General features: G+C 57.1%; 1 protein-coding gene across 2 annotated transcripts in view; it reads left to right on the top strand.

Annotated features, from left to right (window-relative positions):
• DOCK1 (dedicator of cytokinesis 1) overlaps positions 1 to 20585 on the top strand; it is a 493657-nt gene that overhangs the window by 447942 nt on the left and 25130 nt on the right. For both annotated transcript variants that reach the window (XM_051833503.3, XM_008274844.5), the window contains exons 39-46: positions 4933 to 5022; positions 5849 to 5953; positions 10944 to 11085; positions 11202 to 11280; positions 13013 to 13097; positions 15294 to 15380; positions 17919 to 18095; positions 18746 to 18829. In XM_051833503.3, the coding sequence (XP_051689463.3) occupies positions 4933 to 5022; positions 5849 to 5953; positions 10944 to 11085; positions 11202 to 11280; positions 13013 to 13097; positions 15294 to 15380; positions 17919 to 18095; positions 18746 to 18829 (849 nt within the window). The remainder of the gene's footprint in view (positions 1 to 4932; positions 5023 to 5848; positions 5954 to 10943; positions 11086 to 11201; positions 11281 to 13012; positions 13098 to 15293; positions 15381 to 17918; positions 18096 to 18745; positions 18830 to 20585) is intronic.

Raw genomic sequence — 20585 nt, 5'->3', positions numbered from 1 at the left:
GTTGGAGACCACGCCTTCCAGGTGGCCTGTCACTCCCTGTCAGAGGAAGGCATGATGGACAGGTCCCTTTCTCACTTTCTCTTGCAGCTGAGCAGGTCCTTTCTGCGTTGACTGATGGGGAGTGGCTGTGGGGGAGTGGCTGTGGGAGAGAGGCGCTGTGCCGACGGGCAGGGGTCGGGTGGGCCAAGGGCTCAGCTGCACCACCGGGCAGCGTTCACCTTCCGGTCCCTGTCAGAACCTTACCATCAAGGCCAGAGCCCGCAGATTTGCTGGCCTCAGCAGTGGGCAGCCAGCGCCGCCGGACCGCCTTCCCCACGCGGCCAGCCCCACCTGTGTGCCCTTGGCGAGAGGGGTGGGGCACCGTCACTGCGGCCCGGCTGCTTGAAGCTGCCAAGCACAGAGCAGGCGGCGGTGCAGGGCTGGGGCTGTCGCAAAGGCCTTTGGGAGAAGTCCGGTTCACGCAGATGCTTGAAGCCGGTGCAGAACCCCAGGGTCCCAGCCTGGGGCTCGGTCCCAGGAACGAATGAGGGGCCTGCGGGGGTCTCCGTGCTGTAGGGAAAGATCCACACAGCCCTGAGACCAGCCGGGGCCTGGGAGTCACCACAGCCCTCCTCGTGGCCCACTGAGGCAGGCCGGCACCAGAAGGGACTAGAACGGTGGAGAACTGACCAGACAGGGCCGCGTGCTGGTCCGGCGTGCTGGGGCACCTCAGCCCAGAGCTCTGTAACCTTCCACTCCCTTGACTTCAATCCTCTGACGCCCCGGAGACCTGGGCTGGACTTTGGAAGCTCCGGGGTCATTGAGGACGACTCTGGGCAGGGAAGAGCAGCTGGCATCCCAGCGTCTCAGGAGCAGCGTCCGTCTCCCTGTGAGCGCCTCGCAGCCGGGAAGCCCGGAGTCACAGCCAAGACCCTGCCAGCCTCAGTTCCTGCAGAGGGACCGTGACCCCCGCCGCTCCTCTCCAGCATGGGCGACCCTGTCAGCCCGGCCGGTCGCCAGCCTCGTGGCTCGGTCAGAAATCACTACCTGGGAAGATCTTTGCGCCCAGTCAGTCTTGCAACAAGGTGTGGCGTCGGGGAGCAAAGTTTGCTACTCCTGGAACTCAAAGAAACGTTGCTTCCGGGAACAAGAGGTTGAGGACGTGGGGAAAGAACCCCGCCCACCCGGAGGGTCTGCTTCGCCCTGGGAACCACCAGGCCATCAACCCCATTAGGGATTTTGGATCAGGAAGTGCAGTTGTCTGCTCATTCTGTTACCGGAGAAATTGAAGGGTTCTTGTCTTCGCGCAAGAAAGAATTCAGGCGTGAGACAAAGTAGTGGGAGGTAAAATAGCAAGGTCTATTAGGGAAGGGACATCCGTAAGGACGGATGGGCACCTCTCCAGACAGAGCCTGAGACTGAGAGGGTGCCCAGTCACTCGGACTTGAGGGGTGGGGAAAGGAGCGAGGTTACGTGGTTGAGCGGAGAGAGTACACCTGGCCAGACCAGGCGGGCAGCTCAGCGGTTGGGGGGCAGAGAGGCAGAGGGCTGAGCGCGCAGTCCAGTTGGGAGTGGGGGTGGGGGGGTGGGGGGGTTAAGGAGAGGGGTCTTGCTTCCCCACCTCTGCTCCTCTTGGAACAAAGGGCTTTAATGGCTGAAACAAAGGATTTTATGGATGCAAATGTTATCAGACAGGAGGAAGGGAGCAGGGTGTTTGAGATGCAGATACTGGGCTGCCCCTGGGAGATTGTGGAAGATTTGTCAGGCAGAAGGGGTGGGGACCCCCACCTGGCAGGTTATCAGGTAGAGGGGGCAGGGCAGGGCAGGATGTGAATACCAGGCTGCCCCTGAAACACCATCAGGATGACTTTGAGATGCAGCGTGTGCTGGACATAGTCTTCTCTTTAGGCCTTTATGTCACACACACATAAGCTCATAACTGACTTCCTACCTAACAATTCGGGCCTTTCCCCACCGTGCACCGCGCGTCCAAGAACGCAGCCCAGCCAGGGAGGCCAACCACAGGGCTGAGGCGAGCCTGGGTCACACGGAGTCTGCGCCGTCTCTGGCGCAGGGATACCTCCCGAGGTGTTCTCACTGGAAATGAGAGCCACACTCCCTTTAGGGCCCCGCCCAATTACAAGTAGCGGAAATCTCAATGCAAAAAATCATCTAAAAAGGACTGAGGGGAACGGACCGGAGGGGGGTACTTATTTATAGGAAATCTGACAGTGAACACGACCAGGCCAGCTGAGGGCCAGTCGGCTTATTTACTCAAGACCTAGATTTCTTTTCAAGCCAATTATTTTCCATATGTATCTAAAGCATGTCAGGTGTCATTCAGGATAAAGAGAGCTTAAGCTCTTACTCCAGAATAGATTAGAAGCCCTAACACTACAGGCAGCTGAGAGAATGTGGCATAGCCTGCAGGAAACTAAAGAAAAACCTGGGAGGGAAGGTGATGCTGTCTTTGAAATGGAAATCAGCTGAGGGAGGAACCGGTCACTGCAGCTTAAAAGAAACATAAAAGTGAGAGTTCTTCCCGGAATGTGAACTCGGGCTCTGGGAAGAGCACCAGAAAGGTCTGGAGAAGCTGGGAAAATGCCAAGGCCTCGGCAGAACCAGAGAGGCAGGCGGGGGCCCTGGGAAGGGAAGAGGTGCGTGAGGACCCAAGGCAAGATGCCCCGGCCCCCGCCTCCCGTCTCTGATCTCTTGCTTCTGTCTTCCAAGGTATTAAAACTCAGCTGTTATTCTAAAAAGAAACCTCTTTCTCATCAAAAACAAGAAGTGGTTTCTTCACGTAGGAGCGTGGTGAGCATGTCACACTTTGCAGCATTTAGGTGGAACGCTGTTCCCGCGCCTGTTGGGTGCCTGAGTGATAAGGGAGGCCTTGCCTAGGATCCTGCCAACCAGAAATGATGGACACAGCGCCCGGTGGGGGCTCTGGGCCCACAGTGACCAGAGGGTGTGTCCCCAGCGGGAACCCAGAGTTAAGGACCAGCTTGGAGTTTTAGAAGACTCCAAGCCAGCCGGAGACGGCAGAGACGGCTGGAACACTGGAGAAAACCCACACTGGGCCCTTGGGCAGGTTACTTCGCCTGTGTGCTCACCCCCTTCCATATCTGCATCGTGGGCATCATAAAGGTAGCCGCCTACGACGCGGTTGGCAGTGATGGACAGGCATTAACAAGAGAACACAGGCAGCCGGACGTAGGGAAAGCTCGAAAAAGTGGTAAATTGTAAGTGTCTCCCACTCTCACAGCGGGGGGCAGGTGTGACCCTGGGTGCCAGCAGGGCATGGGGTCAACGGATGGCGAAGTGGGTAGCCCCACCCCCAGCACATCTGTCACAGGGGAACCATGGCCATGCGGAAGCAGCTGGTGCGTGGCTGGGAGGATGGCGATGCAGTCGGGAGTGGTAGACACCTTTAGTAACAGGAATCATGGGTATTTGTGGGCTCCGGGGTGGCGTTTCCATACCTGCATGCAGGTGTACTGACCTCAGGGTAGCCAGCTCGAGTTCTGTTCTCTGCCAGCCAGGCCCAGGCTTGGGTGCAGAGGTTTTTAGGGTCACTCGGCACCCAGCTGTTGCCCTCAGAGGGCTTCTTGTCTCTGACAAGGAGAGACAGGGCATCCCAGTGTCAGGCTCTGAGGTGCTGGGTCCTTGTGAGGGCGCGGGTAGGAGAGTGGTTGGTACCCTGGAGGGCTTCCTGGAAGGGGATTCCTCTGGATTGTCCATCTGCTTCTCAAGAAATCTGCTTTCTTTTACCCAAAGATGAAGGGAATGCAGGCCGACTTCATCTCCTTAGGTGTTCTGCATGTGCCAGAAGTGGACCCACATTTTAATAAGTCAGTTACTTATTAAGCCTTTTTACTGTAATAGAAGCTTATTTTTTAAAGATGTGTTTATTTGAGTTACACAGAGAAAGAAGGAGAGGCAGAGAGAGAGAGAGGTCTTCCATCCAATGGTTCACTCCCCAGTTGGCTGCAACGGCCGGAGCTGCGCCTATCTAAAGCCAGGAGCCAGGAGTTTCTTCCTGGTCTCCCACATGGGTGCAGGGGCCCAAGGACTTGGGCCATCCTCTACTGCTTTCCCAGGCCACAGCAGAGAGCTGGATCAGAAATGGAGCAGCTGGGAATTGAACCAGTGCCCATATGGGATGGCAGCACTGCAGATGGCAGCTTTACCCACCATGCCACAGCCCCGGTCCTGTAATACAAGTTTAAACATATTATCTCAAAAAAAAAAAAAAAAAAGTGGAAGGAGGGTGGGAGGAAGGGAGCAGATATCATTTTGTTCTTAGACCTGTATCTACAAACCATATTGAATCAGTCACAAAGTAATTAAAATGAAAAATGAAAAAATGTCAGTTGCCTGGAAAGGCACTTTCAAGCTATTTACCCTGCAAAGCTCCCCCTGTTCAAAATGACGGCAGTCCTCGTACCCACCACACGATACTTGCACTTACAAAGCAAACTTTTACGCAAGTGTTAATTTAGACTTGAAATATCTCCTGGTTTTTCGACAGCTGATGGTTTTCCATGCAGCCTTTGTTGAGTGGCGTGATGTGAGCAGATCTCCAACCCAGGGCCCTGATGGTCACGCGCCCGCTCCCCACCACCTCCCTGCGCCCTGTGCATCCTTTGCGCTGGCCCCAGGGCGGCTCTGACAGATGGTCACCAGCAGCCACAGCTGACAGCAGAAGGCGCACAGGAGCCGGCGGGGACGGCTGACCGACGGCCCTGGCTGCGGGCAGAAGCCGGCGTGATGATGAGACAGGGGTTGGACGGTTTCTGTAGCCAGCATCGCCACACAGCAAAGGGTGCTGCTGCAGCAGAATCTCCGTGCGTTTGAGTTAGCAGCGTGCGGCCAGGCTGTTCTGGCGAGCGGTGGCCTCACGGTGTGGCTCCTCGCCTGACGCGCGTGTCTGCTCCTCCTCCTTTTCCCTTTCAGATGTGGGAAGAGGCCATTGCCTTGGGCAAGGAGCTGGCGGAGCAGTACGAAACCGAGATGTTTGATTACGAACAGCTCAGCGAGTTGCTGGTAGGTCTCCGTGGCTTCCCGTGAAATGAACCCGGGCTGCGAGGGCTGCTGCTTCCGGAATCTTCTCCCATTTGAAGGCTGGGATTCAGCCAGGCGTCCGTAGGCCCTGGACCTGGATGTCTGTGTCATCCGGGAAAGTGGCTCAACTGACGATGAAGGTTGACTTCTTAAGGCTAAGTCAGCTCTTACAGCCGTGCTGGTGACACCTGTGAATGCTTTGTGCATAAGTAGTTGCTGACCTCGTGTGTGTGTGTGTGTGTATAGTGGTCTCGAGAGCCCAGGGCTCTCCAGTTTAAAACTGTGGCCACTGGCAAACAGGGTGGTGGGTGAGTGGCAACCACGCCTTTCTTCTACCCCAGGAGCCCTGAGGATTTCCACTGACCCCTCTTATGGCTGCCTCGTTGTGTAGCTTGTAGATGGCCTTGGTGGGGCCACCATGCCTGTTGCTAACTGGGAGCAGGGTCTTTCACCTCTTTTGTATTCCACTTGACTGTCTCTCGGTGTCTGACCCACAGCATTTTAAAACTATGAAGAGCTGGACATTTAACCTAGAAGCCACTCCTGTGGTGCCTCTTTGGTTATGAAAACACTCAGTAAATCAAGACCGGTTTGGCTTCTTTATTCAGCATCCCTTGATGAATAATACAGGATGAGAGAAAAATAACATCCCAGCCACGCAGTGAGACGGAGCGAGGGTGCGGCCCCAGCACCTCTGCTCCCAGCCCGTGAGAGCTGACCACGCTCAGCAGCCCGTGGGAAGAAAGCAGAGGGAAGGGACGCCCGGACTCTCCCCGGACCTGAAATGCGTTTGCTTCCTTCCTTCCAGAAAAAGCAGGCTCAGTTTTACGAAAACATCGTCAAGGTGATAAGACCCAAGCCTGATTACTTTGCCGTTGGCTACTACGGGCAGGGCTTCCCCACGTTCCTTCGGGTAAGTGTGACCCTCCGCGATCGAGGCGCGGTTCCTGCCTGCCCGCCCATCCTGGGGAAGGCTGGGAACTTGGCTCGGCGCTGGCTCCTGCTCTGTGCACACACGGCTCTGTGGTTGGTGTGCGGAGCAGAGACGTGCTGGGAATGTCTTCTCTGATTGTTCTTTCTAAGAAGAACTCACCTTCAAAGCTTTATGTGTTTTTAAAATTGTGTTAAATTTGCATCACGCAAAGTTTGCCAAGTTAACCATTGTTAGCCGTCCGGTGGCATTGAACACACTCGCATTGCTATGCACCCATCACCCCATCCACCTTCAGAACCTTCCGTCTTGCTCCCGGGAACACTTAATGTTATCCATTAAATCACAACTTGCCACGCTCCCCTGAGTCCAGCCCTGGCACCTGCTGTTCTGATTCCTGTGACTATGACGGCTCGAATCCCAAGTGTTTGTCCTTTCCTGCCGGGCTCGTTTTGCTCAGCACGCTGTCCTCAAGGGACACGTGTTGGCACATGTCAGAACGCCGCTCCTTAAGGCTGACCCTCCATCGTGCGGCGAGACCTCGTCTTGCTGCTGCCTGCGCCCCCGTGTGAACATTCGGGAGGGTTCTACTCTTTGGCAGCTGTGAGTGGTGCTGCCGTGAACGTGTGTGCTTTTAGTTTTATGAGGGACGGGAAATGGGTTTTCAAGGCCACATTGCTGAACATTCTGTGCCACGTGCCTTCCGTGGGACAGGCATGCACTGTTTGACCCTGGATGGAAGCTGCAGCCAGGATCGCGGGGCCACACGCCTGATATTCCGGGGAGCCCGGGGGAGAAGTGTGTAGTGAGTGCTGTTGGCCTGACAGCAGGAAACACACCCGGACGCCGCTACCCAGCGGGTCGGGACTCCGTGTCCTTCCTTGCGACACTTTTCACGAAGGGTGGCTCTTGTTCCGGGAGGCCCCGTGGGATGCCTCTGGCCTTAGCAGCAGCAGCTCCGTGCTGCACCTGCTTGGGAGCCTGAGCGCTGCCCGAGGAGTGCGCCGGCAGCCCCTGTGCTTCTGTCCGCAGGAGTCACCGAGCGTTCAGGGATCCAAGCCCGGCTCTCCCAGCACAGCATTCTGCTTATTGAGGACCTACTGTTTTTGCTGGATGTTATTGGCTCGTAGAAACTGTACGAATGTGTGGGGTGCAGTGTGACAGTTTAACAGGCTTGCACAGTGACCAGAGCAGGGTCACCGGCGTTTCTGTCTCCGGAGACGGTTATCGCTGGGTAACTCTGAACTCTTGTAGCTCTTTATAATATGTGAGTGTATGAAATACTTGTAGACCACAGTCACCTCCTGTGCTGTCGGAAGCTGGATCGTACCCCTCCTGCCCGGCTGGGTTCTGGTTCCGGTACCCGTCGTCTCCCTGTCCCTGCCCTCTCCCTTCCACACCCTCTGGGGACTGCTGCTCTACCCTGCACCCCTATGGGGTCAGTGGTTTTACTTCCACGAGAGCGTAAGAATGTGTCGTGCTTGTCTGTCTGTGCCTGGCTGGTTTCACAGCAGCCCCGCCCCCACCCGCTTCGTCCACAGATGAGGATGTGTCCCTGTTTGTGGGCGACTGTGCAGCCCTGGCCAGCTACCCACAGGGAGCTTGCTTGGCCTTCTCCCTCCGTGTCCTGCACGGGTGACAGAGGCCCCTGCCCTGTCCCCGTCACTGCTGGCCCACCTCTGCTGTGGCCGTCACTGCTCAGCTAAGATGGCAGCCGGTCAGAACCCAGAGTCTGACACGGGTCTTCCGATGCCTGGAGTGGATAAAGGCTGTTTAGTGACAGCTCAAAATTAGAGAGGAATTTGAAAAATCAAGTTTGTTCTAGGTTAAAAAAAAAAAAAAGACTGACGGATGGATTAAGCTCAGGGCTGACATTGCTTAGTGCTGCAGGGGCTTTGACTGGTGGACCTGTGTGTGCAGAGCTCACACTGGGCTGGGCAGGGCTGGGCGGGGCTGGCCCAGAGTGTGTGTGGCCTGTGTGGATGGTGGATGGGCACCCAACGCGGGTCTGTGGGAGTGATCCTCACTCACGCTGGGGCAGTGCAGGGCTGGAGGGGCATGGGAGGCTGCAGGGGTGAGGAGTGCTGGGCACTAGAGCCTGTGGCCTCCAGGTCGGGCTGGGCCTCACCTGGGCTGCAGGGCCAGGGACAGGGCTGGGTTCCCCTACCATCAAAGGACAAAACTCAAAGCAGGAGTGGAGCCGGTGAGCTTGATTAATACTGAGCTGACTTTCCCGCCACACCTGAGTCGTTTTTGGGGCTGTAGCAATATATTTGCCACGCTTCGCAGGTCGCCTGGCAGGGGACAGTCTGACCATGACATTGGCCTTTACCAAGAAGTAGGCAGCATGTTTGGCCCGCAGAATGGCCTCTGAGAACTGCCTGGCTGTCCCTTTCGCTTTGTTTTTCTCTAAAAATTGATCTCCTTGTTTTATGCATCCATATTCATATTTATAGTCCTTACAAGGAATAAATATCTTTGTCTATGTACATTAACCACTTGTTTTCATGTTTGAAGGGACTACTCCAGAATGCAAAGTAATTGCCATTTCTAGAAAATGTTATTAGTGTTTCCATCTATCTCACCAGTGTTTTTCTATTCAAGCCTTTATATACATTTTTATGACAGTGCCTTGCTTCCAGTCTAAAGCATAATAAATGGTAGTTCCATGGTAGTCTTTTATGTATTAAATATTGCTGAATGTCTGGAATCTCTGGCTCTATATAGCCTTATAAGGTACCCATACTATGTATTTATATTTCTAATTAAGACTACATATTACTTTGGTTTCTGCCCGACATTACTTTAAAGAAATAGAACATTTATCTTCCATAATGGTACTTTAAGACAGAACTAAATACACAGTGAAAAAAACATTCAGTTCTTAAACTGTGTCTTCAGTAGTGATTTATCAGAACGCAGAGTGAGCTGGGACTCGGCGAGGCGTGGTCCCAGCCTGTCCGGGCTGCCCCGAGAAGCACTTATGGCTGGTCCCAGCCTGTCTGGGCTGCCTTGAGAAGCACCTATGGCTGGTCCCAGCCTGTCTGGGCTGCCCCGAGAAGCACCTATGGCTGGTCCCAGCCTGTCCGGCTGTCCCGAGAAGCGGCTGCGGCTGGCTGACTTGTGGCCAGTGCTCATAGTTCTGGAGGCTAGAAGCCCGAGACCCAGGCACCATCAGATTCAGCGTGTCGCCTGGTGCGGGCCTGTGCCTTGTGGCTGCTGCTTGCTGTGCGTCCCCGGGGGCGGAAGGGGAGAGAGCTGCCTGGGGCCCTCGTGACCTGGCCACCAGGAAAGGCCCCGCCTTCTAGCGCCGTCCCCGTGGTGATGAGGCCTCTGTGTGCATGACTTCTGGAAGGACACAGCTTTCAGACCACAGCAAGGATCATCAGCTGAGCACCGTAGGATCTCTCTTGCTTGTTGAAAATCCGTTAATTTAACAAAATTGTATTTGACTTCAAGCTAAGTCTTTAGGAGATGGTTGGGAAAATGTGCACAGTGAAACCCTGTTCCCTCCATGTCTGTTGCCCTCTTTTTTTTTTTTTTGACAGTCAGAGTTAGACAGTGAGAGAGAGAGAAAGGTCTTCCTTCCATTGGTTCACCCCCAAAATGGCCACTCCGGCCGGCATGCTATGCTGATCCGAAACCAAGAGCCAGGTGCTTCCTCCTGGTCTCCCAGGCGGGTGCAGAGCCCAAGGACCTGGGCCATCCTCCACTGCCCTCCCGGGTCACAGCAGAGAGCTGGACTGGAAGAGGAGCAACTGGGACAGAATCCGGCGCCCCAACCGGAACTAGAACCCAGGGTGCCAGTGCTGCAGGCGGAGGATTAGCCTAGTGAGCCTTGGCGCCAGCCCTGTTGCCCTCTTTGACTCCAGCTTCTGTCCAGGGGTTGCTACGGCTATGGCAGGGCTGCACCTGTCTTGTGACCTGCCAATCTGAAGAGAGTCAGGCAGTGCTCCCTAAATGAGGGTGCCCGGTACAGTCCGACCTTGCAGGCTCTGTGGAATCTGCCCTTGTGCCGTCTGCTCCCTGTCTTTGCCGAAGTTTGCATCTGGCCTGAGACAGCCCTGGGGGTAGGCAGGAGAGGCAGAGGCGTTTGTCCCCCTGCTGACCCACTGCCTCTTTTCTGTGACCACAGTGGGCAAACCCCTGCGTGGATGGAGCCCCCTTGCAGGAAGGGGCCTTTCCTAACTGGCAGGCTTACCACGTGGCTGTGCCACACCCCGGGTGGACACGGCCTCCATAGTCAGCCCATGGTCAGGAGGAACTCTGACCCCTGCTGCCTGCAGCATTACCAAGCCCAGCCTGGTTGAACCACCCCTTTGGAGGGACAAACGTGTCATCTGCGACGGACAAAACCCAGCCCTTAGAAGAGCCTTGTGTGTGTTAGCATCAGCACAGCCACTGTGAATGCCTGAGAAAGCCCCACCGCCATCCGTCCAGCAGGGCAGGCCGAGGGCCCGGCCTTGCCTGCTTGGGTCCGGCTCCCCCTTCCCGCGGCCCTGTGGGTCTCTTGTGTGTGTCTCACAGAAGCCTGCTCAGGGTGGCCGTGCTCAGGTTCTGGGCCCCAGCTGAATCTCTTCTGTCTTAAATTCCTTTTGGCAGAGTGAGAAGTACTTAATCAGGGCCTGCCTAGAGAATAAAGTCATCATTCTCCGCCTGCCCTGGCAGCCGCTTGCTTTCTCCTGCTAGTAGACAGCGTGGGTCTCCTGGTGCCACGTGCTGTCTCACAGCCTCTGTACTGGGTTTTACTGGGAAGACGGGAGCAGACCAGACGACTCGGGTGCTGCTTCCGCAGCGTGCGCGCGGGGCTGGTGGCCGTGGCTTCCTGGTTCCTCACCCCGATGTGCCACAAGTCGCCCTTCACTTCCCTCGTGTACTCTTTAAGCGGTCAGGCTCGCCCCAGAGCCGTGGCCTGCCAGCCTTCCCTGGCCCCGCCCCGAGGTGCTGCTTTAGCGAGTGCCGCTGTTTCCAGGGAAAAGTCTTCATTTACCGAGGGAAAGAGTACGAACGCCGGGAGGACTTCGAAGCACGGCTGCTGACTCAGTTTCCAAACGCCGAGAAGATGAAGACGACGTCTCCCCCCGGCGACGACATCAAAAACTCCCCCGGACAGCGTATCCTTTAGCCCCGCGCCCCGTGGAAGCCGTCCCCCTCGGGGTGGTTGCCCGTGCCTGGGGGGGTCTTCTCCCAGGGCTCACGCCGTGCTGACCCTTAACCCCCGACCCCTCAGACATTCAGTGCTTCACGGTGAAGCCCAAGCTCGACCTGCCCCTGAAATTTCACAGGCCCGTGTCCGAGCAGATCGTCAGGTAACGCCTGCCACCCTCGCCCCAGCCCGAGGCGCTGCCCGCTCCGTGCCTTGAAGATGCGTTTTAGCCTCTCGTGAGCTTCCCAGACACCCTCTCCTTCCCTTTTGAAGAGTGGAAACAGCTAATTCTCCCCCCCCACACACACACACACCCCACCCAACGACGTACAGGAGGAAGATGTGGGGTTGTAAATTTATTTTCATTTATTTGAAAGACAGACACAGCTTCCATGCACTGGTTCACTCCTCAAACACCTGCAACCGCTGGGGCTGGGTGAGGCCGAAGCCAGGAACCCTGGACTCAGTGCAGGGCTCCCATGTGGGGGCAGGGCTGCAGCCCCTGAGCGTCACCTGCTGCCTCTCAGAGTGCACTTTAGCAAGAAGCTGGGGTGCAGAGAGAACCCAGGCATCGCAAGTGGCATCTTCCTGCTGCACCCAGAGCACCAGGGGGTGCACATTCCCTTGCCGTGGTCCAAGGGAGGGGGCCCCGGGGGTCGGAGAGAGAGGAGACGGCAGCCCGTTTTCTCGATGTCCGTCCCGTGAGGGGGGGTCTGCGCTGGAGCTCTGCAGCCCCTGCCCAGCCTCGCCCACACCAGTCTGAGGGAGACCCGCGGTGCGGGTCAGGTGTTTGAGGTTCACCGGGTTGGGGGGCTGAAGGTTTGCTGCCGGCGCCACACGTGCAGCAGGAGCCCCTCGTCCCGCGGCATGGCAGTCGCCACAGTTATGTAACGTGGGATTACCAGGCGCTTTCCAGACCTCGTGCGTCGACTGTCTAAATGGGCAGAGATCTTACGCCTTCCAGCCGAACTGCACCTGACGCAGCCGTGGTGTAGGAACACCTGCTGTAGCAGATGCCTCTTTGATGTTCAGAATTTTCTTTTGTATGTGATCCATGTTCTTGTGGAGAAAGAGAGTTAGCCTCTCGGATGGCCCGGTGCTCCTCGGATCTGCTTGTTTGCCTCGTGACGTTCCGTGCTTCCTTGAACCCTCCTTCATTTCTTGGACCTTTCAGTAGTGCTAATGGCAGAAAAACTGGGCCTCTGTTTACTTACGAATGATTGCTTTCAGAAAGCGTGCATTTTAAGGTCTGCAACATTCGTTTCCTCAGAGAGAGGCATGAAGCAGAGAGTGAACCTCAGAGTCTGTGGAGGTAAATCCCTCGGATGTGGGAGCCACAGAGGTCGGCCTCCTGCACCTGCCGCTGGCATCTGCAGCCCCCTCCCACGAGGGAGGAGGCTGTCAGTGTCCCATGCCTGCCGCCCTGGGTAGTTGCAAAACTTGTATTTTGTGGATCTGAAACTAAAACATGCCCTTTGAAAATAATAAACACATACAATGTTTAAAAATTTAAATACTAAATTAAACTGTGTAAATAAATCATTAAATTATTGAGCTAAAAGGATAAATCACTCCTTAAATTTTCTCGGTGGCAACCCCGTCAGTTAAATACTCAGGCCTTTTCTGTCATCCCCTTCACTTCACCTTTTCCCTGTTTTTGCCCATTTCACTCCTACTCGGCATCTTCTCCCCTGAGGGCCGGCAGGGACAAGGAGGAGGCAAAACTCAATTTGTCCACCTGCCAACGTGTCCCTTCCAAGGCGGCTTCAGGTCAAGGTTGGGGGAGGCTTTCTGGGCTGCAGTGGCTGCCGTGCTCCGAGGCCAGACCCTGTGTCTGAAAGCAGACCGGCTGTTTTCTGCGTTAGGCGTCTAAGGATCCGTCTGTCTCTGCCTAGCTTTTACAGGGTGAATGAGGTCCAGCGATTCGAGTATTCTCGGCCCATCCGGAAGGGAGAGAAAAACCCAGACAACGAATTCGCGGTAATTAATAAATAAGTAAATAGCAAACACCCACCCTAAGAAACCTCATCCCGCCACCCAGAAGGGTGCCTGGGGAGAAGTGTGGTCTCGAAGGCTGGCGCGGGGCAGCCTCAGTGTCCTTGTCCTGTACAGCTTCACCCCCCCTCCACCGCATGCCTGTACCACCTCCCCAGTTGTCACAACCCAACAAAAAGGGCCCCAGGCACTGCCAAGTGTCCGTTGTTACAGAATCACGGAAGTATTAATGCTGATCCTCATACCCTTAAGAACTACGCATATGAGCTGGTTTACTGGATTCCAGGTTTAAAAGGCATCGGGTCAGCCAGAGGACTTGAAGACCTTACATGTCTCCCCCTCTTGCCTGTCAGCCTCCCCCAGGGCCCCTCTCCAGGCCCATGTGCAAGAGGACATTTGCCCCAGGGACCCTAGGAATGGCTTCCTCTTGGGTGTGGGGGGTGTGGGGCGTCAAAGGTAAATTAGCACCTCCAACAGGGAGCCTCCTCCCTATGCAGCTCCTCGGGCTCCTTCCTGATCCTGGAGGCCCATTCAGGGAAGGCCCCTCTGCCCTGAGCCTGGTTTCCTCCTGTGTCGGGGAGAGAGCTTGCAGCCAGGTGAATTCCAAAGCCTCCTGTGGTTGTAACTTGCTGGTGGTGTTCGGACCAACACCTTATTTCCTGCTGGTCCCTGCAGGGTCATCTGAACAGAGCACACAGCCTCGGCACCGCCTGGGATGCCGTGCCAAGAACGGTTCCCAGGCAGCTCTGGGATGTCCCTCGCATAGCTCCCATCTGGCAAGGATAGATGGTCTCATGCCGTAAAGGAGTAGACACAAGGGGGTCAAGTGCATTGCCGCAGGCTGCGTCGCCAGCCGGGCGCCGAGCTAAGAATAACCTCGACTCCTGACATTTGGAGCTGGGCTAAGCCTCAGAGGCTCTGTGCTTCTCTCTGGCCCTGGAATCCCCTGATGGCCCCGTTTAGGTCCTTACACACGGATGAAGTGCTCAGAGGCCACGGGATTTAGCCCTCACACGCCTGACAAAGCCTCAGGATTCCAGAAAGAGGGGGCAGGGGCCGGGGTGGCAGGATTGGGAAACCAGGCTCTGGCCCCCAAGGGCAGGGGGCTGTGGGTGCTACCCACCAGGCAGGGGCTAACTGTGGCTCTCAGGGCCTCCAGCCCTGGTTAAAGGGATCCAGGGCCGGAGAGGAGGAGGGAGACAGAGACAGGGTCTGTGCTGCTGGAAGTGGCCCCTGAAGCCCACGAGGAAACCCAGAGGCCCCTCCCAGGGTGGCTGAGACAGAAAGCACCGGAGCTGTGGTCTAAGGCAGTGCCTGGACAAGCCATCCCCATGGGGCCTGGCCAGATGTCCGGCTGGACCCGCTTGGAATCTCGGGGGTTTGGGATAAATGTGTTTGAAGAGCCAGGCCCGTTTTCTGGAACTGTTGGAGTTCCATTGCCCCATCTCCAATGCCTGGATGACTACTGGTGAGCCCGGCCGCCCCGGGAGCTGGCGTTACGGGGAGCATTGGAATGGCAGGACGAAGTCAAGGGCAAGGCCGTGCATGAAGGCGGGGCTGGGAAGGAGTTAGGGTGTGGCCCCTACAGCGGAGTCCTGTGCAGCCTTCACTGATGGTGAACTTGTGTTTCTGCCTTGAAACAATTTCCTGCAGTAGGGGACGTGCTCTTTAACAGCATACGAATTACCAAGTGGTGTTTTTATTGAAAATATTCATGCACCCACTTTTAAATAGTAAGAAGCCTTGAGCAATAGAGAATTATATACCCAATAGTGGGTAATTTTATTTCCTTCTCTTCTTGTATCTTTATGTCCTGGTAGAAATGCACATTAGTTACGTAAAGCAATTTTAAGCTAAAAACGCTGACTTTATTGACACGTGAGCGGTCCCGCACCTGTGAGTGTTGGAACACACACAAAGGCTCAGCCTCTCCCCGAAATCCAAGTGCTCACAAGAAGCCTGCTCCTTGAGGCACGGACAGCCTCCCCACCCACCTTTCATATTCCTGTGCCACACACCAGGGAGGTGGCCACGGTCAGGAGATACGGAGCCTTTGGTGTGTCCTGTGGGACCGTTAAACGGGGGGCCTGGGAAGTGCTACCTCGGCACACACCCTGGCACGCTGCGCACAGGCAAGGCCCCCCCCCGCTCCTGACAAGTGTCTTGTGTGTCCCCCTGCAGAACATGTGGATCGAGAGGACCATCTACACAACCGCCTATAAACTGCCTGGAATTTTACGCTGGTTTGAGGTCAAATCCGTTTTCATGGTAAGGATGTCTCCTTCCCTGAGGTAGCCCCACCCCTGCGACCAGGCACCCCCCAGTGTTCCGGTGACCAGCCTGCGCTGCGCGGGCCCTGCAGGACACACGATCGCCCTGCCCCCAACGTGGAGCACAAATGCCATGTTATCCCAACGGCCACAGCCTAGGAGGAAGCCGAGCTGAGACTTCCTTCCCTCAGACGTGGAAACACAGCCGTCACTGTGCTGTTTTGACAGTTCTCTCCAACAGCTAAATGAGGAGTTTAAGACAAGTCCTGATTTACGTAAACCCTCCGAAAGATCTTCCTGTGGTTTTATTGCCTTTTACACGACGGTGCCTGCTCACTTGCCGTGGAAAGGGCCCGAGAACATCCCCCCACCCCCCCACCCCGGTCTTTCTGAAAGCCACTGCGATTCCTGCCGCGTCCCGTGGCCGGATCCCTGTGCTGTGGGACAGGGTTCCGTAGGCTCGCGCAGACAGCGGCCCCCGGCAGCTGTGTCTCCCGAGCTGCGCGGCAGACTGCACGGGGATGCAGGGCTTGGCGGTTTCTGCTCTCGAAAGATCCAGTTGCAAGATGTGCATTCCTGTGTGTGGGGCCTGGTGCCTTTCCCTTCCTCCCGGTGGGACCCATCCCAAGAGGGGTGCACTTGCCTCTCAGTCTCCACCAAATGCCCGAGCCTCGCAAGGACTCGGTGCTAGGACTGGGCTGGTCCCACCCCTCTTGTCCCTTGCCCATGGGGCCGAGCTCCGGGCTACTCCATGAGCCTTTCCCTAGCTCTGCCAGACCCCTACCCACAAAGCCGCCTCCTCAGAGTCCGAAGGGCTCTCTCTGCCCATGCCTGGGGCCACTTCCGCTCTGTCCCCCGGGGGTGCAGTGTCTGTGCCCACAGAGGCCCCTGCAGCACCTGGCAGGTGGGAGGCTTAGGAGGTCGTGTGTCCAGTGCTGGGGCAGTTGGGAGGGCCAGGAGCAGGCTGTTCCCATGGACACACCAGTCCACGTAAGCAGCCTCAGCAGTGGACTCGCTCCCATGAGCCTCTGGGCCTGGGATGGGGCAGCCCTGACCCTTCAAGAGCTCACAGTTCTTCCCCAGCTGCCTTGGCCTTTCGGAACTGGACACCTGGCCAGCCCAGAGCGGCATGGCTGCATCCTGCCGCGTCTACTGGGACCGGTGCCCTTGGGGTATCTTGGGGGCAGCAGCAAGCCCTGTTTGTTTGATTAGAAATAAGAAACAGTTCTCTCCTGAAGCCAAAGAGTTCAGCCACTGGGAGTCCGTGCTTGGGGGGCGTGAGCCGGGGACGCTCCGTTCCAGAGGCCATCGGAGCCGGGCACAGGGTGAGGGTGGCGTTCCTGGAACACGTGTCGTTTAGGGCACAACCAAGGGGCAGCCCAGCCGTGTGCACCTGGTTGACCACTTTTCTACATCAGGACCCTCCACACCGTCCCTCCATCAGCCCCACGGCCTGCAAAAGCCTCTGGTCATTGCCCCTCCCAGCCACCAAAGACGTCACTCCTGGGGCTCTGCTCAGAGCAAGAAGCAAGCAGGAGGCCCGGGGTTCCTGGGCAGGGGTGGGGCCTGTCTCGCCTCTGTGGGAGGGTCAGAGCACTGTTGAGGTCACCCCCAACGCGATCCCCGTGGCCCAGCCTCAGGGGAGGCAGTGGGTTGGCGCGCACGAGCCCAGCGGGAGGTGTGGTCCCTGCTGCAGACATGGCTGTGTCCTCGAGACACCGAAACGCTGAGCCTAGCAGGGCCCCGGAGGCTGGGGGCGAGTGGCTGCTCCCCCTGCCTCCTGCCGCCTGCCCCAAGGGGCTCCCTGGCAGTCTGGGAGATTGTGTCGGGAGTGAGGGGGCGCCTCGTGGCCGTGTCCCTGATCAGACCGCACACAGGCTGCCGCAGCGTTCCTGAGCTCCCTGCAGTCTTTGCTCTCAGACGAGCAGGGACCAGGAGTGTGGCTGAGTCCTCTGTGAAGCAGGCACCACTCCGAGCTGCGTGTTCTCAGATGACCTCACACACGCATGCTTGCACACGTGTGTGTAAGCACACACACACACCCCCAGAGCTGAGCGGCTTGGCTTCTCTTGTCCTTTTGAGATTTTCATGTGAGATCTCTGTCTAGGGAAACAAGCAGTGATACAAGATGCCACTGGCCGAGGATGGCCCAAGTGCTTGGGCCCTGCACCCCACGGGAGACCAGGAGAAGCACCTGGCTCCTGCCATCCGATCAGCGCAGTGCGCCGGCCGCGGCGGCCATTGGGGGGTGAACCAACGGCAAAAGGAAGACCTTTCTCTCTGTCTCTCTCTCTCACTGTCCACTCTGCCTGTCAAAAAATAAATAAATAAAAACAAGATGCCACTGCCCTTGGCTGGGGCCGAAGTGGTCAGACCCAAAGTATCTGTGGGGGAGAAAGGTGCACGGGGACCTGAGGAGCAGGCCCTGTCCTGGCATGCTGCCCTCTGGCGAGGACCCGGGAGCTACCCCAGCCGAGGACCCCGGCTGCGGGCACAGCAGCTGGGCTGACCTGGGGTCGTCTTCTCTCCCTTGCAGGTGGAAATCAGCCCCCTGGAGAATGCCATCGAAACCATGCAGCTGACCAACGACAAGATCAACAGCATGGTGCAGCAGCACCTGGACGACCCCAGCCTGCCCATCAACCCCCTGTCCATGCTCCTGAACGGCATCGTGGACCCCGCCGTCATGGGGGGCTTTGCAAACTATGAGAAGGCATGTGACGTGCCCGTTTGCTCCTTCGGCCCCACCCAGGATAGGCTGGAAGCTCCAGACACTGTCTCCCAAGTGCAGCACTGATCCTGGTCTCACTGAGCAGTCAGCAGTGACAGGGCCAAGGCCTGGCAGGTGCACCCACAGGCAGCCGCTGCAGGAACAGCAGAGCCTGACCCCGGCTCAGCTCCCTGGGCATCCTCAGATGGCCAGAGGCCCCTGGAGAATGCACCCCAGGAGGCTTTCAGGGGGCCCGGGATTGTTGCGTGCCAAGAGATAACAGTTGGAGAGAAACAGGAAAGAATCCAAATGTTAGATAGAAAGGGGGCGCTGGTACCAGGGAGGGGTCATTCACCCTGGACAGAGCAGGCTGCTGCCTTCAGGTGTGGGTCGGGCCCAGGGCAGGTTCAGGCTGGGAGTCCTGGGCGTATGAGCAGCCGGGAGGGCTGTGTCCCATGCTGGCTCTGCTGGGCTCCAAGGATTCGGGGGGCAGCTCCATTGTGTGGTGTTTGTCGCCACTGCATGTTTTGACCTGGGTCTGGGGTGAGCTCTGCACAGGTGAGGGTAAGGGTCTGTTTACACGGGGCTGTTCCCGGGACCTGGTGCATCCCTCTTGGATGAGCAGGTGTGCTGAGGTGCTCCGTCTCCCACAGGCCTTCTTCACCGAGCGGTACCTGCAGGAGCACGCCGAGGCCCATGAACAGATCGAGAAGCTCAAGGACCTGATTGCCTGGCAGGTAGGGGGTCCTGTGGTACCCTTGCGTGGTTAGAGGGGGGCGTTGGGCCCCTTGCCGCAGGCCCAGCCAGCAGGGAGGCTTCTGCAGGGTGGACAGAGTGTGCCTGGCCACGTGTGCCCCTGCATAAGTCCGCCGCCACCACTGCCGTAGTGAACTCAACACCTGGGCTGCGCTCATTAGTTTGAATACCCCCCAATTTTTTTTTCTTGCCAATGAGCAAGGTCTGCTTTATCGCTTTGCTCAGTGAATCGGCTGCTGGAGGATCTTCCTCTCGCTGGGGTTGCCAGACCAGAACGTGGGGGCAAGTTCAAAGCCACAAAGCCTTTGGCTCTGGCGTGTGCCAGGAAAGGCGCCGGCGTTGGCAGTCCTTGTGGAGTGTGGCCTCGGCAGCTGCAGCGCCCTGGCCAGCGCCGGGGGCCGTGTGTGTCCTCATTTGTGCGTTCCAAGCTGTGAGTCCACATATTCTGTGGCTTTTCTGCTCGTGTTCCCCAGGTTCCCCGAGACTGTGAGAGAGCCATGCCTTCCCCAGGGGGTGGGTCACTCTGGGCGCAGCCTCGTGTCTGTCTGCTGGTGGAGGTGCTCCTTGGGGCCTTCCTGAGCTGCGTGAGGTGGGGGACGTGCCGGCCCCATTCTCATGAGAGCATGGCCTGCACCTGCTCTGACGCTTTGGGCGACTTTGTTTTCTCCTGTGGGCGGTGAGGAGGCGCTGTCCCCACCATCCTCTCCTGCTACCCCACACAGCAGGCTGGGCAGTGGAGGGAGGTGGACATGAGGGTTTGCCTGCTCCACTTTGCTTACCCAGGAGTCCCAGGCTCCCAGTCGGGGGCTGGAGATCCTGTGTCGCTTACCTCTGCCCAGCGGGCACAGGGCAGAGCTGCTGCAACAAGGAGACATCCCTGTGGGCATCTTATTCTGGCTGGCCCCGTGGAACCTCATTCTAGCGGCCTCTCTGTCGTCAGCACACTGACCAATGAGATCTTTTGGGATGGTGAGGCTGAATTTCGTTTCTGAGCTCAGTTACCCGTCCTCCTAATTTGCATTCAGATTCACAAGATATCCTGGATTTTCATAACTTGAAGGACTTACAGCACCCTTCCTATTATGTACACAAAGGTGTTTATGTATGACCATAATCCAATGTACATGACATAAAGTGTACTGATTTAAAGTGTGTGGTTCAGGGGCTGGCGCTGTGGCTCACTTGGTTAATCCTCCGCCTGCAGCACCGGCATTCTATATGGGCACCGAGTTCTAGTCCCGGCTGCTCCTCTTCCAGTCCAGCTCTCTGCTGTGGCCCAGGAGTGCAGTGGAGGATGGCCCAGGTGCTTGGGCCCTGCACCCGCATGGGAGACCAGGAGGAAGCACCTGGCTCCTGGCTTCTCTCAGTGCAGCACCAGCCGTAGCGGCCATTTGGGGAGTGAACCAATGGAAGGAAGACTTTTCTCTCTGTCTCTCTCTCACTGTCTGTAACTCTACCTGTCAAATAAATAAATAAGGTGTGTGGTTCAGTGGCGTTAGTGCATCCACCCTGCCATACAGCCATCACCACCGTCCATCCCCAGAGCTCTCTCCTCTTGCCAGACTGAGACTGTTCATCGAGCAAGCCCTCCCCCACCCCCACTGCCACTCTACTTCCTGTCCCCATGAGGGGGCTGCACAGGCTGGGTTCTTTCGTGTCTGACTTATTTCCTATAACGTAGCAGCTCCGGGGTCACCCGCAGTGGCAGGCGTCAGAACATCACTCCTTTTGAGGGCT

This window comes from Oryctolagus cuniculus, chromosome 15 (assembly GCF_051225735.1).
Source record: "Oryctolagus cuniculus isolate XC-2025 breed Fujian yellow rabbit chromosome 15, ASM5122573v1, whole genome shotgun sequence".
NCBI classification, from domain to species: Eukaryota; Metazoa; Chordata; class Mammalia; order Lagomorpha; family Leporidae; genus Oryctolagus; species Oryctolagus cuniculus.
The sequence above is the reverse complement of the archived record's forward strand: the minus strand, read 5'-3'. Positions and strand labels throughout refer to the sequence as shown.